The sequence below is a fragment of the Asterias rubens genome, chromosome 13 (genome assembly GCF_902459465.1).
Source record: "Asterias rubens chromosome 13, eAstRub1.3, whole genome shotgun sequence".
Classification (NCBI taxonomy): domain Eukaryota; kingdom Metazoa; phylum Echinodermata; class Asteroidea; order Forcipulatida; family Asteriidae; genus Asterias; species Asterias rubens.
Window position 1 is genome coordinate 10383064 of NC_047074.1, and position 24513 is coordinate 10407576.

Genomic DNA, 24513 nt, shown 5'->3' on the forward strand with positions numbered 1-24513 from the left:
ATGTTGCGCAATAAAGTTTTTTTTTACTGCGATACATGTTTTTAATTAACTATAGGTTTTCTCGGTCAAATTCAGCAAATGAGCAGCCAATTTCATTTTCATGCGTTCGAATTAAAGCTGTTTTGCCTCTCTAGTTATATATTACTGCGTTTCAAATTCAGAATTCGGCCATTCAATTTCGTTTTGAGTCGAGTCAAATTCCTTTAGCACTATGTTCAATTTAGTGTATCGTCATTCTTTTTCGAGACACACACGCCTCAAGAAGCGACTGCGAATTTGAATGCTGCTTTGATGAATTGTTAAATTGAATGATTATTTTGTTAAATCGAATGACGCAACATTACATTTGACTAATCATAAAACGAAATCGAATGACCCTTTTCAGTAGCATTCGATTTCGCGCGAAATAGAATAGCTTGATGGTTAAATTGGCTGCTCTTTTTCCGAAATTGGCCTAGAAAACCTATATTTTAATGACAAGTAAAGTGAGGCCAAAGGCCCTAAAAGCTGGAATATTTCCATCGAGGCCCTTTTTAAAACTCGAAGACTATAAAACAATTGACTGCATGGGTTTTCCCTCTCTGGGGTGCACACCCTCCCACATCCAATTCTCCATCTCTCCACAACTTCAAGATTACAAAACAGTATAAGGCAATAACACAAACATTCATAGCCGTCATCATGTGAACTTCCTTTATTTTATTATACAAAAAATATATACTTTTATAAACTTTATAGACTTGGGACGAGTCTCAGGCTTGCACCGTAACACTGTAAACCTAAAGATTACTCCACAGTTAGGACGAGTTAGTTGGTCGTCGAAGTTGCGAGATAATAATGAAAGAAAAAACACCCTTGTCACAGAAGTGTGCTTTCAGGTGCTTGATTTCGAGACCTCAAAATCTAATTGTTAGCATAAAAACTTACTTGATAACGAGCAATGAGAGCTTATGAGAGTATAGAACATTGTGAGAAACGGCTAAAAATAAAATTCTCAGGTCTCCAAATCAAATTCGTGGAAAATTACTTCTTTCTCGAAAACTACGTTACTTCAGATCAGAGGGAGCCGTTTCTCACAATGTTCTATACTCTCAACAGCTCTCATTGCTCGTTACCAAGTAAGTTGTTTTGCTAACAATTATTTTAAGTAACTACCAATATTGTCCAGTGCATTTAATACTGTATTCATATGGTGATTATCGGTTTTTTAGGCAAGCACAGTTTATGAAAAGAAATACCGGATTTTATACTAACAATCAAAGATCGAGGCCAGTGCCGAGATTTCCTTTTAGCGTTCGGTACCACCACCAGAGTGACACGGGCGCACACCACATGAACAGTTCTATGGAGTGGTGGGGGGGGGGGGGGGGGGTCTCGCCGTTTTTTTTTCTTCTTCTTTTTTCGGGGATTTTGTGAACAACCAGAATGTGCTGAATAGATTTGGCAAAGAAGGTTTCTGGTTTCTGGTCATCAACCATTTTCAAGCGGTATTGTGCAACAGAGAGTTTTCCTAAAAGATGTTAAATTTGCACTGGAGAAAAAACAACATTTATTTTGGTTTTTACCCAAATACATGGATGTGTGTTAGCACTGCATACTCAGTATACTTTCCAGATTTCTGTGGGGGAAAAAAAATAGAGGCATATTACTCTGGTGGGATTCGAATCCACGACCTTTGCAATTCTAAAGTAGTTTCATATAATACCAACTATAGACCACCGAGATTGTCTGGTAGGAGGCAGTTCGGATCCGAATTAGCACCGGGTACTGCAAACGATGTAGATGTTGAGAGTGGTTCCTTCTCCATTATTATGTTATCAAAGCCTTCTTGATTTTTTTCTATTTTCCTTTTTTTTTTCTTTCTTTTTTCTTTTTGACAATGTTCAAAATATCAATTCCTGGTTTTTGGGTTTTTTTTTTTTTAAACATATTTGATGTTCCCATGTTGCGCAATAAAGTTTTTTTTTACTGCGATACATGTTTTTAATTAACTATAGGTTTTCTCGGTCAAATTCAGCAAATGAGCAGCCAATTTCATTTTCATGCGTTCGAATTAAAGCTGTTTTGCCTCTCTAGTTATATATTACTGCGTTTCAAATTCAGAATTCGGCCATTCAATTTCGTTTTGAGTCGAGTCAAATTCCTTTAGCACTATGTTCAATTTAGTGTATCGTCATTCTTTTTCGAGACACACACGCCTCAAGAAGCGACTGCGAATTTGAATGCTGCTTTGATGAATTGTTAAATTGAATGATTATTTTGTTAAATCGAATGACGCAACATTACATTTGACTAATCATAAAACGAAATCGAATGACCCTTCTCAGTAGCATTCGATTTCGCGCGAAATAGAATAGCTTGATGGTTAAATTGGCTGCTCTTTTTCCGAAATTGGCCGAGAAAACCTATATTTGAATGACAAGTAAAGTGAGGCCAAACGCCCTAAAAGCTGGAATATTTCCATCGAGGCCCTTTTTAAAACTCGAAGACTATAAAACAATTGACTGCATGGGTTTTCCCTCTCTGGGGTGCACACCCTCCCACATCCAATTCTCCATCTCTCCACAACTTCAAGATTACAAAACAGTATAAGGCAATAACACAAACATTCATAGCCGTCATCATGTGAACTTCCTTTATTTTATTATAAAACAAATATATACTTTTATAAACTTCCTAACTCAGAAATGAACTTATTGAATAAATCCGCACAACTGTTTCAAAACAACGAGCAATAAATATTACGGCAATATTGACGCCATAATGTTTGGTCCTTGTAGAAAGAAAACGTCTGCAGGACTGGCGAGGAGAAACTCTTCTGTGTAACATAAAACTCTAAAACAACCCCAAAAGTAAAAATGCTGGAGAATAACAAATAAAAAGAGTTGTACAGTATCTGTGAAGCCTACTTTCTTTAAATTTTATTGAAAGACAATGGACACTATTGGTAATTGTCAAATATCAGTCTTCTCACTTGGTGTACCTCAACATAAATATGCACAAAATAACAGTCCTGTGAAAATTTGAGCTCAATTAGTCGTCAAAATTGCGAGATAATAATGAAAGAAAAACAGCCGTTGTCACACGAAGTTGTGTGCTTTCAGGTGCTTGGTTTCGGGACCTCAACTTCTAAATCTGAGGTCTCGAAATCAATTTCGTGGAAAATTACTTCTTTCTCAAAAACTACGTCACTTCAGAGGGAGCCGTTTCTCACAATGTTTTATACTATCAACCTCTCCCCGTTACTCGTCACCAAGTAAGGTTTTATGCTAATAATTCTTTTGAGGTGTTACCAATAGTGTCCACTGCCTATAAAGTTTTTTTTATTTTAAGAAATATTTCGGTCTAAAGTAACAAAACACCCATGGATTTGGGAGGGGTAACGTTACACTAAACAACCCCAAAAGTATAAAAATGCACAAAACCAAAACAAAACTGGATGAAAGAGTTGTCTATTTATATCTTAATCTGAAACTGATTAAAAGGTTAGGGTTTAGAAATGTTTCTGTCTAGAGTAACCTCCAAGGACTGGGGAGGTCGAGGCACTCTTTTGTAACACTCTACAACCCCAAAAGTATAAAATACACAACAACCAAAACCAGCATGAAAGAGATTTCCATTATCTTATACTAAAAGCTTACTTCCCTTAACAAACAAATAATCCCGTGGGATTTATTGATCTCATGGTTAACACCAGAAAGAAGCAAATAACATTTATAATATATGAAATAGGCCAGATTGTTAACATATATATAACATCACAGATTATTTACAACCAAGATGTTGTGAAAGATACAGTTTTGTGTTGGTAAATGTTTGGTATAAAGTACCACCATGCCCCCCCCCCCCCCCCCCCCCCCACCGCAGGCTAAAAATGTTTTCCCCAAACGACATTGCAATGATTTGGTAAAAGAGCAGGCCAATTTCATTATGACGCCATCTGACGGAAAGAGCCAATCACAGCAGAAGGGGGAAAAAATTATTGCAATGTCATTTGGGGAAATAAAATCGCCCCCGCAGAACCAAGGAATTGCAAAAAAAAACAAGAACTTTGCAGTATTGTATACATGTACAACTAATTGAATATCTTCACTTAAGAGTAAAATACCGCCTCTAATAAAACGGGATGTTTCAATTAAAGGTTAAAGGCATTGGACACTATTGGTAATTACTCCAAATTTGTTAGCTAAGAACTTACTTGATAGAACGAGAAATTGAGAGCTGTTGATAGTATAAAACATTGTGAGAAACGAGCCCTATGAAGTAACGTAGTGTTTGAGAAAGAGGTAAATTTCTCACTCAAACATTAAAAGACTCACAGGCCTGAAACCTTTTATTAGGGCATCTGAAAGCTCATAAACTTGTGCAACAAGGGTGTTTTTTCCTTCATTAATCTTTTGCGGCTTCGATGACCAGTTGAGTAAAAAAATTGAACCGATTTGTTATTGTATGAATAATGGGAATACTTTCAATTCAATTAAAATTTCTTTCATGATTGAATGGTACAGGTTGTTTACAATTATATTGTCATAATATTGTGAATAATTAATGTCACAATAAACAACGCAACAAAAACACGAATCTTCGAAAATATCAACAACCCAAAAATCATACAGCATTGTACAATCATAGCCAACGTATAGGAAAAAAAATTAAGCATAATATATTAGTGCTTTTACCTACGACAGACAATGACTTTGGCAGGACAATGACAAAAACAAAACGATGATAGAGACATGGAGTGCGTTGTGGCGACCCCAACCAAAACCAAAACGATTCCGGTTGGTCTGAACAGCATCGTCACCGCGTTCAACCGAACACGCCAAAACGCTCAACCGATAACCAATGTTTCTGGTTGGGGTCGCCAACAAGCATTGATGGAGTGCGTTTTGGCGACCCCAACCAAAAGCTGTTTCTGACGTCATAACCAAAACGGTAACCGAGCTCACAACTCGGTTATCGTTCAGTCTGAACAGCAGAACCAACAACCAACAACCGAAACAGTTTCTGGTTGGGGTCACCAACAAGCATTCCAGAGAGATAGATGTAAGACGACTGTTATCCCGAAATATCAAACTATAAAACCTTTTTTCTTGTAAGAATCATTCCCAAGAGATTCGACACAACTACAAAAAAAAAGTTTCTTTTAGTATTAGCCTATTACATTTAACAATGATGTTTGTTAAGTTCGATGGTAAAAGACTTAAAGGAACATTACAGAATAGTTGTTTTGCTAACAAGACAGTTGCTGGCAGTGAAAGCACTTAATGACTCCACCATATTCATACGCTGACAAAGAAGTTTGAGATCGATCGGCCACCATGGGTTACGAGGAAATGGTGAAAAACATATTACCGTTTTAGAATGACGTAATTGTTAAACAACATGAATAAAACGATTACTGAGCGATTAACTCCGAACGGGAAATTAGTTTTATTTATTTATCATGTTTTCGATCATCATCATCATTAGACCGCATATAATTTTTATGTCAATTTGTGATCTTTAGACGATTTTTTTTCCTTACCAATTATGTAATGTTCCTTTAAGTGTGATGGTAAAAAAACTGAACTGTAAGATACTACATTCCGGTGCCTCAAAGGATCTATGTACTTTTTGTAGGACAAAAAAACACAATGTCCACAGATTTACCTTAAGCTTAACACAGTTTGACGAAAATAGTAGTAGAAAGCCTCCCTGAAAATAATATTACTTATTGAGGTGCTGTTTTTTTGGACAAACAGGTGAAACAATGTCGTACAAATAATTTTCGTCTCGGTGGTCATGAGACGAAAATTATTTTAGCATGTAAAAACGTATTTTCACGACATTGTTTTACTCATTTCTCAAAAACTACAGCACCTCAGCAAGTAATATTTTAAACAGCCAATAAAGGATCTCAATATTTTAACTATTACCTTTTTTATGGCCAAATAGACATAACCATTTTACTGTCAAAATTTGCATTTAGTAATAAATAACTGAGTCAAAAATGCACCCAGCCGCGCGGCTTTTTCAGCCGAGAGTCAAAAACGGCTCTATAATGACCCCTTGACGCCAGTAACGATTTTCCCCTAATTGGGTTTGAACACAGTTCTCCAGCTTTGGCAAACTGAGGGTGCTATTCTACACATCAAATAGCCGCCATTTTTACCATGTTTTAACGTGAGGTAAGAGACTCGTTATATTTGTTGTATGTTTCCTATGGACTGCAGCTATTATATATTTGAGATCATCCTTTATTGGCTGTTTAAGGTACGCTTTCTACTACCATTATCTTCAAACGGTGTAAGTTCAACGTAAATCTGTGGACATTGTGTATTGTGTTACAAAAAGTACCCACATCCTTTAAGCTGTCAAGGTTGTGTAAGGTGCTGCGGCTGACCTCTTTCGTTTCTTCACCACAATGACAACTACCAGAGTAACAGCACCGAGGAGTAAAAAGACGCCCAAAACGGCTACAAGGATGCCTCCAAAACTCGCCGCCGCAACATGACAGGGTTCCGCTAGAAATAGAAATGAATACCAATCGTATTACATTAAAGCCATTGAGAAAACATTAAAACAATATCAATTCTCGATAGCGAGAATTGAGGATTTATTTTAAACACATGTCATGACACGGCGAAACGTGCGGAAACCAAGGGTGGGTTTCCCCGTTATTTTCTCCCGACATCGATGACCGATTGAGCCTAAATTTTTACAGGTTTGTTTATTTTATATATAAGTTGTGATACACGAGGTCTCGGACTTGGACAATACTGTTTACCGAAAGTGTCAAATGGCTTTAATGTTGACAAGTAAAGACTTAGCAAATGAATTTTCCATAAGTTGATATCTATTTTTACCAGCCTGACGAACTTCTTTCATGATATTCGTCAAAGGGAAAGACTTGTTAAAAGGTAATGGGTCCTATAATTTTAATAATGATGTATACTTGGCCAAGTCGTACAGACACTCCGATATACTCTTTCAGATATTTTAGACAAAACACTTTTATTATCTGCTGTTTTTAAAATTGTCTATTTTTCATTACTTCCTGTTTTTTATAAGCCAGTAGCAAATGAAACAAGGGCCCCAGGCCAAAGTTGTTAGGTTAAAAAAAAAATCTGCCAAGAGTTGCTGGCTCTATTGTAAATTGTATGATCGTCATTTTAGTCATGTGTGAATAAGGGAATAAATGTGTGGTGAATCGAGGTTTTCAACTATAATATAGTGGTTTAATCCCAACGAAGCCTGATTCTTGATAATTTTACCGAGACGAAGTCGAGGTAAATTACAACCACTAGTTGAAACCGATTCAACACACTTTGATTCCCATTCATAAATATCTTTTCGGTCAAAACAATATCATCACTTTTTGGTCAAAAAATAAAATAAATGCAAAAATTATAATTGTTAGATGATTTCTTTCAACACAACACCCCTCCAGCTATGAAATGGTAAAGCCCTCCGCCGCCCTCGGGTAAACAACTCCCTATAAGGGAATGCTGTGCACGTCCCGCGTATCGCGTGATGTGGCACAACTGTTTCAGCCGTTGCTCTCGACCAATAGGAATGAAGAAACTGTCTTATAAGAACAGGTGCAAGGTCGCGTGTCACGCCCATGAATTAACACTTTTTACCGGTCATAAACAAAAGGTTTATACACACCCACGTGATGCGCTCTCCACCAATAGGAATAGCGAAACTGTCTGAGGCAATTATGAATGCCGAATAAATAATAAGAAGAAGAACACTGGGCAAAGAATAACTCTGCTAGTGGTGGTATAATTATAAAGCCAATCCTGAAGTACTAAAGTACTTAAGTGTATTTTCAAGTTAGTTTTCATTATTTCATTTCATTTATTAATTTCACAAAAGTAAAAATACAATGTACAGTAATAAGAACAATAAAGAAAACATAAACACAAATAAACATGTTGATTCTTCACTCATCTTCATATTCATCTTGTTTATTTTGTTCAAATAAGCAATTACAACAATGGGAAACTTTGGAACGCTAGGTGGCAGCAGACTTACCAGGTAAATTTTCATTGTTCACGTAGTTCTGAGCATGCGCACATTACCGAGAACAATGGATTTTACCTAGTAAGTCTGCTGCCACCAAGCGTCCAAAAAGTCTCCCATTAGTAATAATGGTTACCTTCTCCGAAATTGCCGTCGGCCTCTTCAGCAAATGGTTGCAGGTTCATATCCCACAGCATCACGGTGGCTAACCCAGTGGATACTGTGAGTGGTTCGACGCACGAGTAAGATTTCCCCAACTCTACCGACTGATCAAGAAGGTTATCGGTCCCGTAACTTTCTGACGAGAAACCTAAACACAGGAACAATGAACATAAAAGGATTTGGGTAATGTTTGTATTTAACACAGAACACATTGTCCACAGATTTTTACATTAAAGGTCGTGGACACTATTGGTAGATGTCACCGACTAGCCTTCACAGTTGGTGTATCTCAACATGTGCATAAAATAACTAACCTGTGAAAATTTGAGCTCAATCGGTCATCAAAGTTGCGAGATAATAATGAAAGAAGAAAACACCCTTGTCACACGAAGTTGTGTGCGTTTAGATGGTTGATTTTGAGACCTCAAGTTCTAAATCTGAGGTCTCGAAATCAAATTCGTGGAAAATTACTTCTTTCTCGAAAACTATGGCACTTCAGAGGGTGCCGTTTCTCACAATGTTTTATACCATCAACCTCTCCCTATTACTCGTCACCAAGAAAGGTTTTATGCTAATAATTATTTTGAGTAATTACCAATAGTGTCCACTGCCTTTAAACATACACCGTTTGAAGGTAATGATAGTAGAAAGCGTATCTTAAAATTTTAGTTGCTGAGGTGCTGTAGCTTTTGAGAAATGAGTAAAACAATGTCATGAAAAATACGTTTTTTACATGCTAAAATAATTTTCGTCTCGTGATTACTGAGACGATTTTATGACATTGTTCTACTCATTTCTTAAAAACTACAGCACCTCAGCAAGTAATATTTTCAAGGAAGCTTTTCAACTACCATTATCTTCAAACTGTGTAAGTTTAATGTAAATCTGTGGAAATTGTTTGTTTTTTTCCTAGAAAAATGTTCATACACCCTTTAAAAACAAACTTGGATTTTTAATAGGTTTTGCGCAAAACTCAATAGACCCAATCAGTTGACACTAGAAACGGGAGAATCAAAAGCTTGTTGTTCCCCTTCCATATGAAGACAAAGACAAGCTTTTAAAGGATTCGGGTACTTTTTCAAATGTCCACAGATTTACATTAAACTTACAGGGTTTGAAGATAATGATAGTGGAAAGGATTCCCTTCAAAGATTACTAACTAAGGTTGTGTAGTTTTTGAGAAATGAGTAAACCAAGTCACAAAATAATTTTGGTCTCATGAGACCAAAATTATTTTAGCATGTAAAATTCCCTTAACCAGTTATGATATTATACCAAAACCATAGCATAACTGGTTAATACGTTTGTACATACTAAAACTGAGACGAAAATTATTAGTTTTACTCATTTCTCAAAAACTACAGCCCCTCAGTAGGTAAAATTTCAAGGGAAGCTTTCTACTATTCTAATCTTTAAACTGTGTGAGTTTAATGTAAATCTGTGGACATTGTGTTTTTTGTTAGGAAAAAGTACATAGACCCTTTAAAGCCATTTTACACTTTCGGAACAGAAACAAAAATAAAAATTCACAAATTTACAAATAACTTTCAGGGTTTACAGGAGGTAAAAGTAAAAGACTTCTCTTGAAATATTATTTCATGAAATGCGTTACTTTTTGAGAAAACATTGAAACAATTATCAATTCTCAACAACGAGAATTGCGGATTTATAGTAAACACATGTCATGACACGGCGAAACGTGCGGAAACAAGGGTGGGTTTTCCCGTTATTTTCTCCCGACTCCGATGACCGATTGAGCCTAAATTTTCACAGGTTTGTTATTTTATATATAAGTTGTGATACTTTTGGACAATACTGGGTGCGTTCGTTTAGCTTCCCTGGGTCGACCCCAGTGTGTGGCGGGGTTATTTTCTAGGACGAACGTGGGTTATTATATGCACACGTCCTGGGGAAAAACAATGCCACACACCGGGGTCGACCTGGGGAAGCTAAACGAACGCAACCATTGTTTACCGAAAGTGTCCAATGGCTTTAACGTATCGAGGAATTTTTTTAGATAGGGCCTACCAAAAAGTGATGAGTCGACGAAACGACTGTCGTAGTCCCAAGATGTCGACACCTTTGTGAGAGCATAACCTCCCGATGTCTTCTCGAAGGACAGTGAGAAGCTCCAATCGTAATCAGTAGCGAACGGGTACACGTCAAGATCTCGAGACGGCTTGCCACTTTTACAAGTACTGGTGACAACAGCCTCTCTCGGACTCAGGTTCATTATAACCGTTCCTGCCTAAAAAGTGGACGCCAAAATAAATAAAAATGATGTCATTGGTTTGAAGACACTGGACACCTTTGGTAATTGTCAAAGACCAGTCTTCCCACTTGGTGTATCTCAACATATGCATAAATTAAAATAACAAACCTGTGAACTGGTGAAAATTTGAGCTCAATTGGTCGTCGATAATAACTTTGAAAGAAAAACAAATTAATTTGTCACACGAAGTTGAGTGTTTTAAGATGCTTGATTTAGAAACCTCAAAATCTAATTTTGAGGTCTCGAAATCAAATTCGTGGAAAAGTGCTTCTTTCTCGAAAACTACGTCACTTCAGAGGGAGCCGTTTCTCTCACTATGTTTTACTAAATTATCAACCTCTCCCCATTACTCGCCACCAAGTAAGTTTTCGTGCTAATAATTATTGTCAGTAATTACCAATTGTGTCCACTACCTTTAAAACTTTTGGATTAATTGTACCTTAAAAGTGGATATTACATGGAGTAAGAACATAAATTTGAGTCTTAATTAAATCAAATTGTGAACCCACCGTTCCATCTACTTTGGTGTATGACACATTCATTTGGGCGGCAAACGACATCCGCATGCAGTTTTTCCCCTTTTTGTTTTTCAGTGTCCAGTTCCCAACCGTGGTGGGCGGTGGCACTACGGTCGTCGGCGACCCCGTTGTGATTGGCTGGGTGGTGGTAGGGGCAATGGTGGTGTTTGCGGTCGTGGTATTGGCAGTGGTGACGGGGGCGGCAGTGGTGACTGGGCCAGTGGTGGTGGTGCCAGTGGTGGTGGTGGGGCCAGTAGTTGTATGGCCAGTGGTGGTGTGGCCAGTGGTGGTGTGGCCAGTGGTGGTGGCAGGCTCAGTGGTGGTAGGGCCAGTAGTGGTCGCCACAGGCGTGGTTTGGGTTGTCACGGTCGTTGTAATTGTATTCCCGACACTGACAGACGGGGTGGGCCTACTTGGAGTCCCTGCAAGCAGAAACGGTGACGTTCTTTCACATAAAAGGGGTCAAGGGTCAATCAATGACCTCCTAATATCGTCACTTTTGAAGCATGTATTAACTATTGCTCGTTTAAGTTTAAATTTTAATTTTAATTTCTTTCTTTTTTAGAATGTTTATATCTCTTGATACATCTAGTGAGAGTCTCTCAAACTTGTGTCTTGACCAGCACAGATATAACTAAATTTACATTTACAACATCATTAAAGGCAGTGGACACTATTGGTAATTGTCAAAGATTAGCCTTCACAGTTGGTGTATCTCAACATACACACAAAAATAACAAACCTGTGAAAATTTGAGCTCAATCAGTCATCGAAGCTAGATAATAATGGAAGAAAAACACCATTGTCTCACCAAGTTGTGTGCGTTTAGATGGTTGATTTCGAGACCTCAAATTCTAAACTTGAGGTCTCGAAATCAAATTCGTGGAAAATTACTTCTATCTCGAAAACTACATCACTTCAGAGGGAGCTGTTTCTCACAATGTTTTATACTATCAACCTCTCCCCATTACTCGTTACCAAGTAAGGTTTTATGCTAATAATTATTTTGAGTAATTACCAATAGTGTCCACTGCCTTTAACAGAAGATGGAGAGATGTAATGTAAGTACATACAGGGGTATTGCTTGGCAACAGACAGCGCAAAAGAGGAGTGAGGTGGATATTTGGTGAAAAGACTTTCCTCCTGCAGTGGAGTGAAACAGACTAGACGACGAGACGAAGAATTACATCATCCTTACCTACATGTGGATGAGGACCTCATATCGTAGATGACTTTAAAACATTGTGCTTCTTTTCTGGTTTTAACAACTGCTCGTTTAAATGTTAAGCTGCCGGTACAGTAGTTTATTTTATTTAAATTTCTCATTTTATAAAATGTGTTTCTCTTTTTAAAATTGACACATCTATGTCTATGATAGTTATTAAAACTTGTGTCTTGACCTGCAAAACAATTAATAACATTTATTATTATTTATTTGTTGTCTGAAGACTTTTAAATTTAAAACTTAATAAAAATCAATAAATTAGCTCCACCCAACAATATGAAAATGGCATTGAAAAAGGTGTATCTCTAACGAAAATTCGAAATGTTTTAGAGCTGTCTTTAAATAATGTTCAAGATATATTTAAACACATTGAAGACATCGTTGTTTTAAACACTGCTAATGCTGATACATTTGCTACTTCAGCTAGCCGTTTATTGATTTAGCCTATTTTGCATTTTGTTGTTTTTCAAGTTGAACAAATTCAAACACTCAACGTGAAATCTTTAATGGAAGGAACTTCTCCCGGGAATCACATTTTCTGATCTCGTCTTTATAACAGAAAACAAATTTATGTTTATATCGTCTTATCAGGCGATCTGTCAAATATTTGTAACAATGAAATTGACATTCTAAAAGTGCAGACGAACCGTGGAGAGCGAATTGTTACCAACAATAATAGAAAAAAATGAAATGGCGGTCGTTTGGACAGAAATATTACTTCGCTGTTCCCAATTCACTTCGGCAAAATAAATACCATGCTCCCCTGGGCCACCATGTATCAAGACAGAACAAACAAGGTGTTCAGTACATCACTCGTGATTGGTTCGCGACCAATACAAATTCACAACAAGTGGTATACAACATTACGTCTGTTCAGCACATGATGACAATCAGTTTTGCACGCCATACCCGTGGAGGACCATTGAGAAATTTCCTTCCTCCGGGCTTATATATTTACTCAAATAGTGTTCAGCTTTACAGAAGATCAACAAGTTCTCACTCTACCCGTACACCATACCAGACTGGATTAAAAATCATCCAGACTTGCTGCCATTGAAGACGTAACATGACCTATGAGTCTGACCCCCAAAACGCATTTTCAAATTAACAAATGATTTAGGTAGCCTGCCACATGCATGACAAATCTGTGTGTCTACAAAGCCACTCCATGCGTTTTCATACAGTATAGAAATTTCTGAAGGTTCTGAAGGTTCATGGTTTATAGATAGAAGTGTAATGGACAATGTTCCATATGCCCACACAACGCGTATGCAAGGATCTTGCATTTTCTTGCATGTAGGCTAGGCCTACATGTAGACATAATGTACAGTCCAATATGTTGTGATTTGCATAATTATAGTACACTTTAGACTGAGAAGTTCCAGAGTACATCACATCTGGTACACTTTAGGCCTATCTGTGCTAGGTCAGACCATAGAGGTAGAAATAGTCAGACAGTCCCACCAGCAGAACTTACCATAGGCACATGTGGATAGGTGTCCTGCTATAAACAAAATAGTAGGGTCATATCTTTGGATTCCGTGACCATTTTTTTGCTACCTTTTTTTCTTGATGGATTTGACTTCAGGAACCATTTAAAAGGAAAATTAGCTCCTATGAACCTCTGAAATGTGATAGGAACTTTTTTTATTGCGCAATATTCAAAATGGCCGCCGACGCCATCTTGAAAAACATAAATTGTAATAGCTCTGGCACCAGATGACCTAGATGGACAAAGGAGATGTCCTTTTCCACTATATCTGACATGACAAATACACAGGAGTGTTAATTATAAGGTTTGGGGGCCATCTTGACCTCTAAATACAATATGGCCGCCGACGCCATCTTGAAAAACATAAATTGTAATAGCTCTGGCATCAGATGACCTAGATGGACAAAGGAGATGTCCTTTTCCACTACATCTGACATGACAAATACACTGGAGTGGTTATTGTAAGGTTTGGGGACCATCTTGACCTCCAAATCCAATATGGCCGCCGGACGCCATCTTGAAAAAACATAAACTGTAATAGCTCTGGCACCAGATGACCTAGGCGGACAAAGGAGATGTCCTTTTCCACTATATCTGGCATTACAAATACACTGGAGTGGTTATTGTAAGGTTTGGGGACCATCTTGACCTCTAAATCCAATATGGCCGCCGGAAGCCATCTTGAAAAAACTAACTTTCATTGGCTCTGGCACAGATGACCTAGACGGACAAAGGAGATATCCTTTTCCACTATATCTGGCATGGCAAATACACTGGAGTGGTAATTATAAGGGACCATCTTGACCTCGAAATCCAATATGGCCGCCGAACGCCATCTTGAAAATTTGAAATGTGAAAGCTGTGGCACAAGAAGAGCTATTAGAACAAATAGTGTGTCATTTCCCACTATTTCTGGCATTACAAATTAATTTAAAAAAATTTTTTTTTATAGTTCTGGAACCATCCTTACCTCTAAATTCAAGATTCACATCATAGCAGCTTCACTATCACAACCTATCTCACTTTTCACTGACGCTGCCGCTGTCACTGTTGTCATGTGTCTGCGGGTTTGTTGGTAGGGACATGGATCAGGGAATGGGGGCTTAGTATAACGGATTGGCAGACACAAGCCATTTGCAAGATGCAACCCATGGCCTATAGGTGAGGGGGTGACTTCTTAACTTAGTTAATATGCACGCTCCAAGTGTGGACAGAGACTGTCCAAGTCAGGCACAAGCCAAATAGTGCTATTTTTCCTGCACTCTTCACTTGGCAGCTCGGACTTCTCCCAGGGTCTTGCTTTTACAATCGCCATACACGTATGACAAATTGCTCCAAATTGCTGATAATCTCTTGTGTCACAGGGAGCTGTTTTATACTGCTAGCAGGTCTTGTGCCTCTTTGGACTTTTCAACCCAATTGATCCATAGAAACCAGAGTTATTGTCACACCCAAAGAACATAAAGTGGTATGATGGAAGTGGCCATTGCCACATCTCACTAACATGAGAAACATATGCCACTTGTACAAAGTTGTCAGTGTTCTCAGTATCAAAAATGACTGCTTCTGAGTAGCCTTCAGAACAAAGCACAATGTAGATGGTGAATATGGCAGTGTCTGCCTCTGCATGGGCACAATATTAAGCTCTGGCTTCAGACTGCCTGCGAGATTCTTAGCAGTGCTGCCTACTACACGTAGAAGATCTCAATACTGGTTGACTCTGCTGTTTTTAGGAAAGCTTCTTGGAGGAAAACTTGAAGGCGGATCTTGCCTTGTTCTCAGGTGTGCTCAGGAGAGCATGGAAATTATCGATTTCATGAAAACATTGCTGATTGGCAGTTTGTCTTCAGTGGTAGAAATGGTCAAGCGCCATATGAGGCCCATATCGATGATCTATGTGTATACATCAGGCTCTGGAATGGCAGTCGAAGTAAGATTTTTGCTGGAGCTTGCTTTTCTGTGTGTTACGCATGGTTCCATTGTCGTTGAAGATTGCAAGGCACAACACGATGCTGCAGGATGTCTTCAAGATTGGGCACCACTCGTTTCGACCAGCCAGAGAACAGAGGGCAAAGCTTTACACTCCATTTCCTCCATCCTTACTGCAATTCTCGAATTGAAAAGTTCTGATGCTTGCTATTTCGAGTGTCTGAAAGGAGTTGCTTTTCATTGTTTGGAATTGCCAGTCATCCAGATTTCAGCTTAGAGCCCTTATTCATTGTTGGCTCTATCCAAATGTCATGGGCGACACATGAATATGGTTTTCCAATCATTGAGTGCGCAACATACCATATTCCTTGATTGCAGCCTGGTCTTCAGGAAGGGTATCAAGTACTGCCGTAAAATCGGGAGGATGCCGACCATACGTGTCATTGTCATAGATTCACATCCATGGAAGCATGAGGTTGAGTGAAGACTTGAACTCTGTCCAGTTGCTCGTTCTGATGACATGGGTACTTTGAGTCAGAATCTCCACCATTTCGATGAAGGAAATCCAGTATTCTGCTTGTTGGGAACCCTCAAAGTCCTTGAAGAGAGTGTCAACTACAATCATGTAGGTCAATCAGATCAGCATTGTACTTAAGTTCATCATGTGCATCTGAAAGTTCTTGAGCACTAATTGAAAGTCGGAGCTTGGCAAGTAAAGCCTCAATAGCAAATACGCTTCAAGTCATGTGTTTTTGTCCTGGCATGACGGAACAGTCTCGTAGTAGAGTTATACAGGCATCGAACCCGCTCTTTTCCCACGAAGGGCCGAATATTAAACAGAACCATCTGCAATGACACCCGCTGCAACCAAAACATCTAAGATGCCAGATCCCTTTAAACCTCTTGAATATAGCATAGATGAGTGACATATTGATGTGGAAAGGTCCCGTGAAAGGTATGATTTTGTGGAAAGTTTACAGGATGGTCACCAACAATTATTGCGAAAGGCATTTTTATCTCTTTGATTGGCTTTACAAGTTTACACATCACATCAAATAAATCGTCTTATCAAGTGGGTTGGGGTATGTCGTATGAAATTGCTCGACTTTCCTCTGGTTTTGACATGTTGGCTGAAGCCCTGAAAACCCTGGCACAGTCTGTTCTTCTGGTTTAGGTCTCACATGGTCATCTTGGCCCTGGGCCAATGCAAGGATTACACAGCGAGTTCTTTGCCCTATGTATCGAGAGTGCTTGAATCAGTTAGAATCAGTTGTAATGCTCGAAATGGTTGAAAATTACAACATATTTGTTTGTACAGCTCTTCTTGTGCCTGAACTATTACAATTCATATTTTGTAAGATGGCAACAGCGGCCATCTCGGATTTGGGGTTTAGGATGATCCCCACACTCTACAATAACCGTTCCAGTAGACTTGTAATGCCAAATTTAGTGGAAAATGACATCTTTTGTCTGTCTAGGTCATCTGGTGCGATAGATAATGAAAGTAATGTTTTTCAAGATGCCATCCGGTGGCCATATTGGATTTAGAGGTCAAGATGGTCTCCAAACCTTACAATAACCACTCCAGTGTATTTGTCATGCCAGATATAGTGGAAAAGCATATCTCCTTTGTCCGTGTAGGTCATCTGGAGCCAGAGCTAAAAAAAGTTATGGTTTTCAAAATGGCGTCCGGCGGCCATATTGGATTTAGAGGTCAAGATGGTCCCCAAACATTACAATAACCACTCCAGTGTATTTGTCATGCCAGATATAGTGGAAAAGGACATCTCCTTTGTCCGTCTATGTCATCTGGTGCCAGAGCTATTACAATTTATGTTTTTCAAGATGGCGTCGGCGGCCATATTGGATTTAGAGGTCAAGATGGCCCCCAAACCTAACAATTACCACTCCAGTGTATTTGTCATGTCAGATATAGTGGAAAAGGACATCTCCTTTGTCCATCTAGGTCATCTGGTGCCAGAGCTATTACAATTTATGTTTTTCAAGATGGCGTCGGCGGCCATTTTGAATATTGCGCAATAAAAAAAGTTCCTATCACATTTCAGAGGTTCATAGGAGCTAATTTTCCTTTTAAATGGTTCCTGAAGCCAAATCCATCGAGAAAAAAAGGTAGCAAAAAAATGGTCACGGAATCCAAAGATATGACCCTACTAAAACGCAGAGCACACTCCGGAAGACTGCCATCAAAACGAACTGAGTGTTAACCACAGACCGAGAGAAACGTCCTGTATATCAGTTACACACCGTCACAATTTGAGGATATTCTGTAATGATTATGAGTAATGTAGAAGCATGGCAGGCCCACCACGTTCAATTTGCCGTATATTAAGAGGTGTAGGGTGTTATGTACATGTACATACACATTGTACAATAAGGTTAAAGGTCATGGTTACACACAGCTTACTGCAGGCACTGCGATGTACAAAATAGTTTTTTTCTCGTTATATAGTACAACTGTATGTTGATAATGTCAAGGCCACCCGGTTTGCCTATTATTTTTAAAGGGACATGTTGCCTTGGATCGGACGAGTTGGCAGTATAAAAAGCATCACTTGCCTCGAAATTGCGTGGTTTTCCTTTTGCTTTGTGAACTAACAAATGGCCGACCGTGTTATTTAGTCGATGAGGTAAAAGGAAAACCATGCAATTTCGAGGCAAATTATTGTGTGGATCATTGTATTCTACTTTTAAAACATCTTTCCAACCATATGCATTTTATAGCCACCGGTTACAAACGCTCTTCAAAGACCAACTCGACCGGTCCAAGGCAACATGTTCCTACGGAACGTACAATGTCCCAAAAAAAAGGCGCATAGACGCCAGCTTATTTTCACTATTGTGTTATTTTGTGCAGTTTTATTTTGGGTGTTTTATTTTAGACGTGAAGTTCCATTGATACCAATGGTATTTTTTATAGCTTGAATATGGTGAATATAAAACTGTAATGACATCAATTTTTGTATGATGGCGAGTGAAAAAAACTTACTTAAACAACTGGATGGAATATAGAAGACGGCAATGCAAAACTTGTTTCAATTTAGTTGGGGAGCAATGTTGAGAGAAAAGGGGGACGTCGAAGTCATTGATAATGATAAAATGTTGTGGGTTGTAAGGCCGTGTCCGAATTGGCGACTTCGACTACAGCTACGTCTAGATCAGCGCGTCTACCAGTGTTGAAGAATAGCAGACGCGCGCGATCTAGCCGTAGCTGTAGCCGAAGTCGCCGTTTCGGACACGGCCTTGGTCTAATTATTGCCTGAAATAGCGCCCTCTTGTGGATTAACCTCCATCATAGGACGTTTGATATCTGCTGTGGGGATAAGGGGAGGTTGCGTGGCTGATGCTGATTATGATCGCGATCAAGTTTGAAATCAAGTCAAGAAGTGGTGCGAAACAGACGGATCCTTGATCTGGGGACAGGGTTGATGTTTTCGTTAAAAGCAGAGAAAGAAGTAATTTTCCACGAATTTGATTTCGAGACCTCAGATTTAGAACTTGAGGTCTCGAAATCAACCATCTAAACGCACACAACCTCGTGTGAAAAGGGTGTTTTTTCTTTCATTATTATCTCGCAACTTCAAAGACCGATTGAGCTCAAATTTTCACAGGTTTGTTATTTTATGCATATGTTGAGATACACCAATTGTGAAGGCTAGTCTTTGACAAATACCAATAGTGTCCACTGCCTTTAAGGCTAGATTCAGTATAACCGTTGAGGTTGACAAAGCTCGGTGGATTCTGATTTGGTTTTGTTTTGAGTGTTTGTTAGGGGTGGTAACTAAACACTGGTCTCCCGTGGTTCCCAGCTTGTACAAAGACGAAATACAAATAAAACTTCAGGATATTGGTAATCATTCAGGAAAATGAAACCTCTTCGGACTTCGGAATAAATCAGTATAATAGATAACCAATCTCAACAACACACAGGCATATATTTACCCTGAGCAAATCGCATACCATTTTTGGCCACATTCCATCAGATAAACGGATAATTCTTGCATCACATGATCATAAGCGTAATCCCATTCACAATCAGAGCCCGGACATTAATTTAAGCTACTAAGCACAGAAATAATGTTGGGCAAACTGTTTGCAAACGTTAAGGGCAGTGGACACTATTGGTAATTGTCAGAGACTAGCCTTCACAGTTGGTGTATCTCAACATATGCATAAATAACTAACCTGTGAAAATTTTAGCTCAATCGGTCATCGAAGTTGCGAGATAATAATGAAAGAAACAAAACACCCTTGTCACACGAAGTTGTGTGTGTTTAGATGGTTGATTTCGAGACCTCAAGTTCTAAATCTGAGGTCTCGAAATCAAATTCGTGGAAAATTACTTCTTTCTCGAAAACTATGGCACTTCAGAGGGAGCCGTTTCTCACAATGTTTTATACCATCAACCTCTCCCCATTACTCGTCACCAAGAAAGGTTTTATGCTAATAATTATTTTGAGTAATTACCAATAGTGTCCACTGCCTTTAAAACTATAGTACTAGTAGTAGGCCTACTCGAGTTGCATTTTGGATTTGAGGCATTGCATGGCAATATTTGCGGCAATCTCTGGTTTGCGGTAACACCACTGTGTGTACTTGCTTGGTAGAATGTTCTTGGGAGAACTTGGCCTTGCCTTATGTTTTACTATCGAGGAGTAGATTTTTCGGAATTCGTGAGACTTCTCACTTCGGGAAAAAAATACTGTCCTGCTGGTTGTATTTTGTGTGTGAAAGTTGGTTGCACTTGCAAAATGTAAATTTATTTTGTATTCTTATCAGTTTAGATAAAGATTGAACCTTTGGTCTGTTTAATTATCATCTCGCGGTGTACTGTTGAAATAAAACTGCACCATCACTCGGTGATAGATGTACTAACAACTACATGTGCTGTGGAGTTTTCTGCATGTAATTGGGTTTACAACATCGAGAGCAAGGACCAGTTTACTCGGGGATTCACGGGAACTTTACAAGATGAAGTCTTTAAGATGCTCTCTAGTACTCGTCCTCATATTGGGTAAGTTTAAAGGCATGGACACTAATTGATTATTACCCAATCAAAACATTGTTAACATAAAAACTTACTTGGTAAAGAGCAATGGAGAGCTGTTGAAAGTATAAAACATTGTAAGAAACGACTCCCTCTGAAGTAACGTAGTTTTTGAGAAAGAGGTAATTTCTCACTGAAACGCTTCATGTATGAAGCCTTTTATTAGGCATCTGAAACTTTAGCCTGTCAACTTCTGCAACAGGGGTGTGTAATATGTCATTAGTCTCTTGCAACTTGCAACGATGGCCAATTGAGTCCAAACTCTCACGGATTTGTTTATTGTGCAAAAATGATACACCAAGTGAGAATACTAGTTGGTCTTTTATATTTTACAAAGTTTACAGCGCTTAGGTCCTGAGGTTTCTAATTAATGGTTGATATCATGTTGATGTAGGCTACCTATTGTTTAGTAATAGTGTTGCATCCCGGGGAACTGTCAAACTGTTTCATCAAAAGACGTTTTTAGGAGATATAGATTCAAAAAAGAGAAGAGTTTTGTGATTCAGTTCTGTGTAATGTATATACTTTGCTCATGCTATACAGGGTGTGCATTGGTTGTGGACAGCACGACTACATCAAAGCCAGTCACAGGGACCACTAAACCAATAGCTCCATCTACAGCCACTACAGCTGGGACCACAACAAAAGCTACTCAACAACAAACCACATTGGCAAAAGTTACCACAAAACAACCAGCAGCCAAGACGACCTCTGCAAAAGAGACCACAAATCAACCAACTACAGCAAAAGTTACCACCAATCAACCAACTACAGTTAAAGTCACTACCCAACAACCAACCACAGCCAAGACGACCACAGCAAAAGCTACTACCCAACAACCAACCACAGCCAAAGTTACCACAAAACAGCCATCAGCCAAGACGACCTCTGCAAAAGAGACCACAAATCAACCAACTACTGCAAAAGTTACCACCAATCAACCAACTACAGTTAAAGTCACTACCCAACAACCAACCACAGCCAAGATGACCACAGCAAAAGCAACCACTGAGCAGCCCACCACAGCAGTCAACATGACCACAGCAAATCTAACCACCGAACAACCAAGCACCGATAACATGACAACCTCACCCTCAAACACAACTGGAAATGTGACCACCATGGTTTGGACAACTATGAACGGCACTACAGCGAGCACAACACTGGAACCCAAGACCGCCTCTCCTGTTACCAAACCCACCCCCTCCCCTAGTAATAACACTGGGATGGTAGTGGGCATCGTTGTAGGAGTAATCGGAGGTGTAGGTATCATCATTGGGGTCGCTGTTTACATTGTCAAGAAGAAACAACGAAATGTCGCATACGGGAACCTCGAGTGAATGCAGCACTAGTGTACTTCTTTAAAAAATAATTTAAAAAGTTATAAAAAAGAATGATCTGGTGCAAAGTGATTTAATTTATAACTTCAGTTAAGTTTTTTACAGAATTGTATTGACGAATGTAACCGATTTGGTCAGATGCAGGGGATTTTAACCAAATAATATACTTAAAAGATCCTGAATTTTGCATCCAATTCTAATTTGTAAATTGCTATCAACTTTTCACTGGGTTTGAAGAACAAACTAATTACACTCACTTTATGATATGTACAGTATTGTAGTACTCTCTTTAATGCTTCAATTTTTCATGGCATTATTTAAATCAAACAAGTCTCTTAATAATGCACTGGACACCTTTGGTAAAAGACCAGTAATCTCACTATGGTGTATCTCAACATACGCATAAAATATCAAGTCTGTGGAAATTTTGACTCACTTGGTCGAAGTTGCGAGAAAATAATAGAAGACAAGTTGTGTGCTTTCAGATGCTTGAATTCGAGACCGCTGAGGTCTCTTATTTAATTCAAATATTTGTGTGAAAAATTACTTTCTCAAAAACTACCTTACTTCAGAGGGAGCCGTTTCTCACAATGGTTTATACTATCAACAGCTCTCTGGTTACCAAGTGAGTTTTTATGCTAACATTTATTTTGAGTAATTTCCAATAGTGTCCAGTGCCTTTAATAAGCACAAAGTAAAAGTACAATAAATTGCATGCAGAGTGATACTGACGTTATTATTATCTATGAAAACATGTCACATAATTACAATAGATATAATGGTATCAAATGAATAGAATTTAATTGAATTTATGTGCTATGGACGGAATAGCATTTTGAAAATCAAGCATTCAAAAAGACACTTCACATGTACATGTAATTATTAGATCAACCAACAAAAGCCACAAAACAACTTGATGTGTGTCACCATTTTAGATGAATCCGGGATGCAGCAGCGGGCCTATTTTTCTGGATAAGCAGAAATTGAGCCTTGGCCAGTGAAAAAAAAAAAAAACGTTTTTCCGACAGATTATTTGAAGATCCACGCCACTCTGGCAAAACCTGAAACTTCTTGCCATTTAACATAATGCACAAAATCCATGAAAAAGTTTTTTTTTTAAATGAAGCCAGGGACGTTTTGGTTGGCAAAATCAGGGAACATCGCGCTGTTTTGTACACGGCCAATGGGTGCGTGACGCAGATGCGAATGCGCGTCTGCTTAGTGCACAACTCTTTGGCGTTTGCCATTCAACAGGGTATGTACGCATGCGTGAATGTTGTTAGCATATTATTTCATGGGAAGGTCCATTGACTGAAGACCTTGACCAGTGAACAAAAAAAACGTTTTTTCCGACATATTATTTGAAGATCCACGCCACTCTGGCAAAACCTGAAACTTCTAGCCCTTTAGCATAAAGCATAAAATCAATGAAAAAGTTTTTTTTTAAACTGAAGCCAGGGACAAATATCGCAAAACTTCATGCCCTGTACCTGAATCTCATTATTGCAAATTGTGACAAAGTTTAGGGTTTTGCCAGACCCAGTCATGCATAATCATATCTTTATTAACAAAATCAAGTCCAATTTGAGAAACCTATGGGGGGGAAAGTGACTCATCAAAAATAATATTCAAATGAAAAACTATCAATTCGTACCGTTACCCGAAGAAGATTAGAAATCTATTAATTTTTTGAAAGGCCACAGAAAGGAAGCAGTTGAGAATTATAGGAATGCTACATGTAACCCATTGATTTGGTCAGTGCTAAATGTTGAGACAAACATGTCACTAAAGTCACTGAAAGTTCCACAATGGTTTAATTACAAATTATTGCATTATGATTTATTCAAGAGGAGACAAAATGTTATTCTAAGAGGAAACGTGATTTTAGAAAATTTCTGCCTGGAATGAAAAGTGAGGCATAAACAGGGAGCTACCTTTACAGTTAAAATACCGCGACTTTTCTGTAGAATGACACAATTAAATCCATTGGGAATGCATGGTAAACTGATCCTCCCCTGTCAACTTACCGCGACTGTGATGTAAAACGGGCCGAAAGAGGTCGCGGAGAACTTCCTCCCCTAAAAGGTCATAATGGGAATAGCCCTGGCCCGGCCTTACACTTTCGGTTTGTACTACAGTGAAAGAGTTCTATATAGGGCTAATATGGGAACAGCTTCGCGCTGTAAACCTACCGCGAACACGCTGTAAAACCTTATGCAGTTGTCGCGGAATACAAGTCCAGGTTGAAACGCACGGTAGAATTACACCAAAGTCAGTCACGGTAACTTTCTGGGCGGCAGCGGAAGAAAAAGGTCAGTGAGAACACAGCTTAAGTTTTGACTCGTGTTGAAACTGACACACGCGCTTTTAGGGGTTTTGCAAGAGTTTGCACATCCTGAAGTATAAGTTCAAGTGATAGATTATGATAAAGTACAGAGAAAAACAGCAGTACAAAATGTTAAGCTGAAACATGTTTGTACACAAACATGGATGCACCCAC

The 24513-nt window shown here is 38.7% G+C and overlaps 2 protein-coding genes across 2 annotated transcripts; one reads left to right on the forward strand and one right to left on the reverse strand.

Annotated features, from left to right (window-relative positions):
- Window positions 1-6272: 6272 nt before the first annotated feature.
- On the reverse strand, window positions 6273-17994 carry LOC117298401 (cell wall protein DAN4-like). The gene is made up of 6 exons (XM_033781654.1): window positions 17786-17994; window positions 13665-13703; window positions 10954-11384; window positions 10201-10420; window positions 8147-8320; window positions 6273-6506 (listed from the first exon to the last, which is right to left on the reverse strand). Exons 1-6 carry the CDS (start codon window positions 17811-17813, stop codon window positions 6349-6351), a joined length of 1050 nt encoding a protein of 349 aa, XP_033637545.1. The 5' UTR covers window positions 17814-17994; the 3' UTR covers window positions 6273-6348.
- A 2437-nt stretch (window positions 17995-20431) lies between these two features.
- On the forward strand, window positions 20432-22016 carry LOC117298402 (salivary glue protein Sgs-3-like). Its single transcript, XM_033781655.1, has 2 exons — window positions 20432-20640; window positions 21217-22016. The coding sequence occupies exons 1-2, from the start codon at window positions 20598-20600 to the stop codon at window positions 22011-22013; spliced, it is 840 nt and encodes a 279-aa protein (XP_033637546.1). The 5' UTR covers window positions 20432-20597; the 3' UTR covers window positions 22014-22016.
- The last annotated feature ends 2497 nt before the right edge of the window (window positions 22017-24513 follow it).

Bases quoted from the DNA above. Each gene is read 5' to 3' on its own strand.
- LOC117298401 (XM_033781654.1), bottom strand. From the start codon at position 17,813: ATGGCAGTCTTCCGGAGTGTGCTCTGCG. The intron at 11,385-13,664 runs GTAAGTTCTGCT...TTCTGCTTGCAG, and splicing joins CCTATCCACATGTGCCTATG to GGACTCCAAGTAGGCCCACC. The intron at 8,321-10,200 runs GTAGGCCCTATC...TCCTGTGTTTAG, and splicing joins CGTCGACTCATCACTTTTTG to GTTTCTCGTCAGAAAGTTAC.
- LOC117298402 (XM_033781655.1), top strand. From the start codon at position 20,598: ATGAAGTCTTTAAGATGCTCTCTAGTACTCGTCCTCATATTGG. The intron at 20,641-21,216 runs GTAAGTTTAAAG...CATGCTATACAG, and splicing joins AGTACTCGTCCTCATATTGG to GGTGTGCATTGGTTGTGGAC.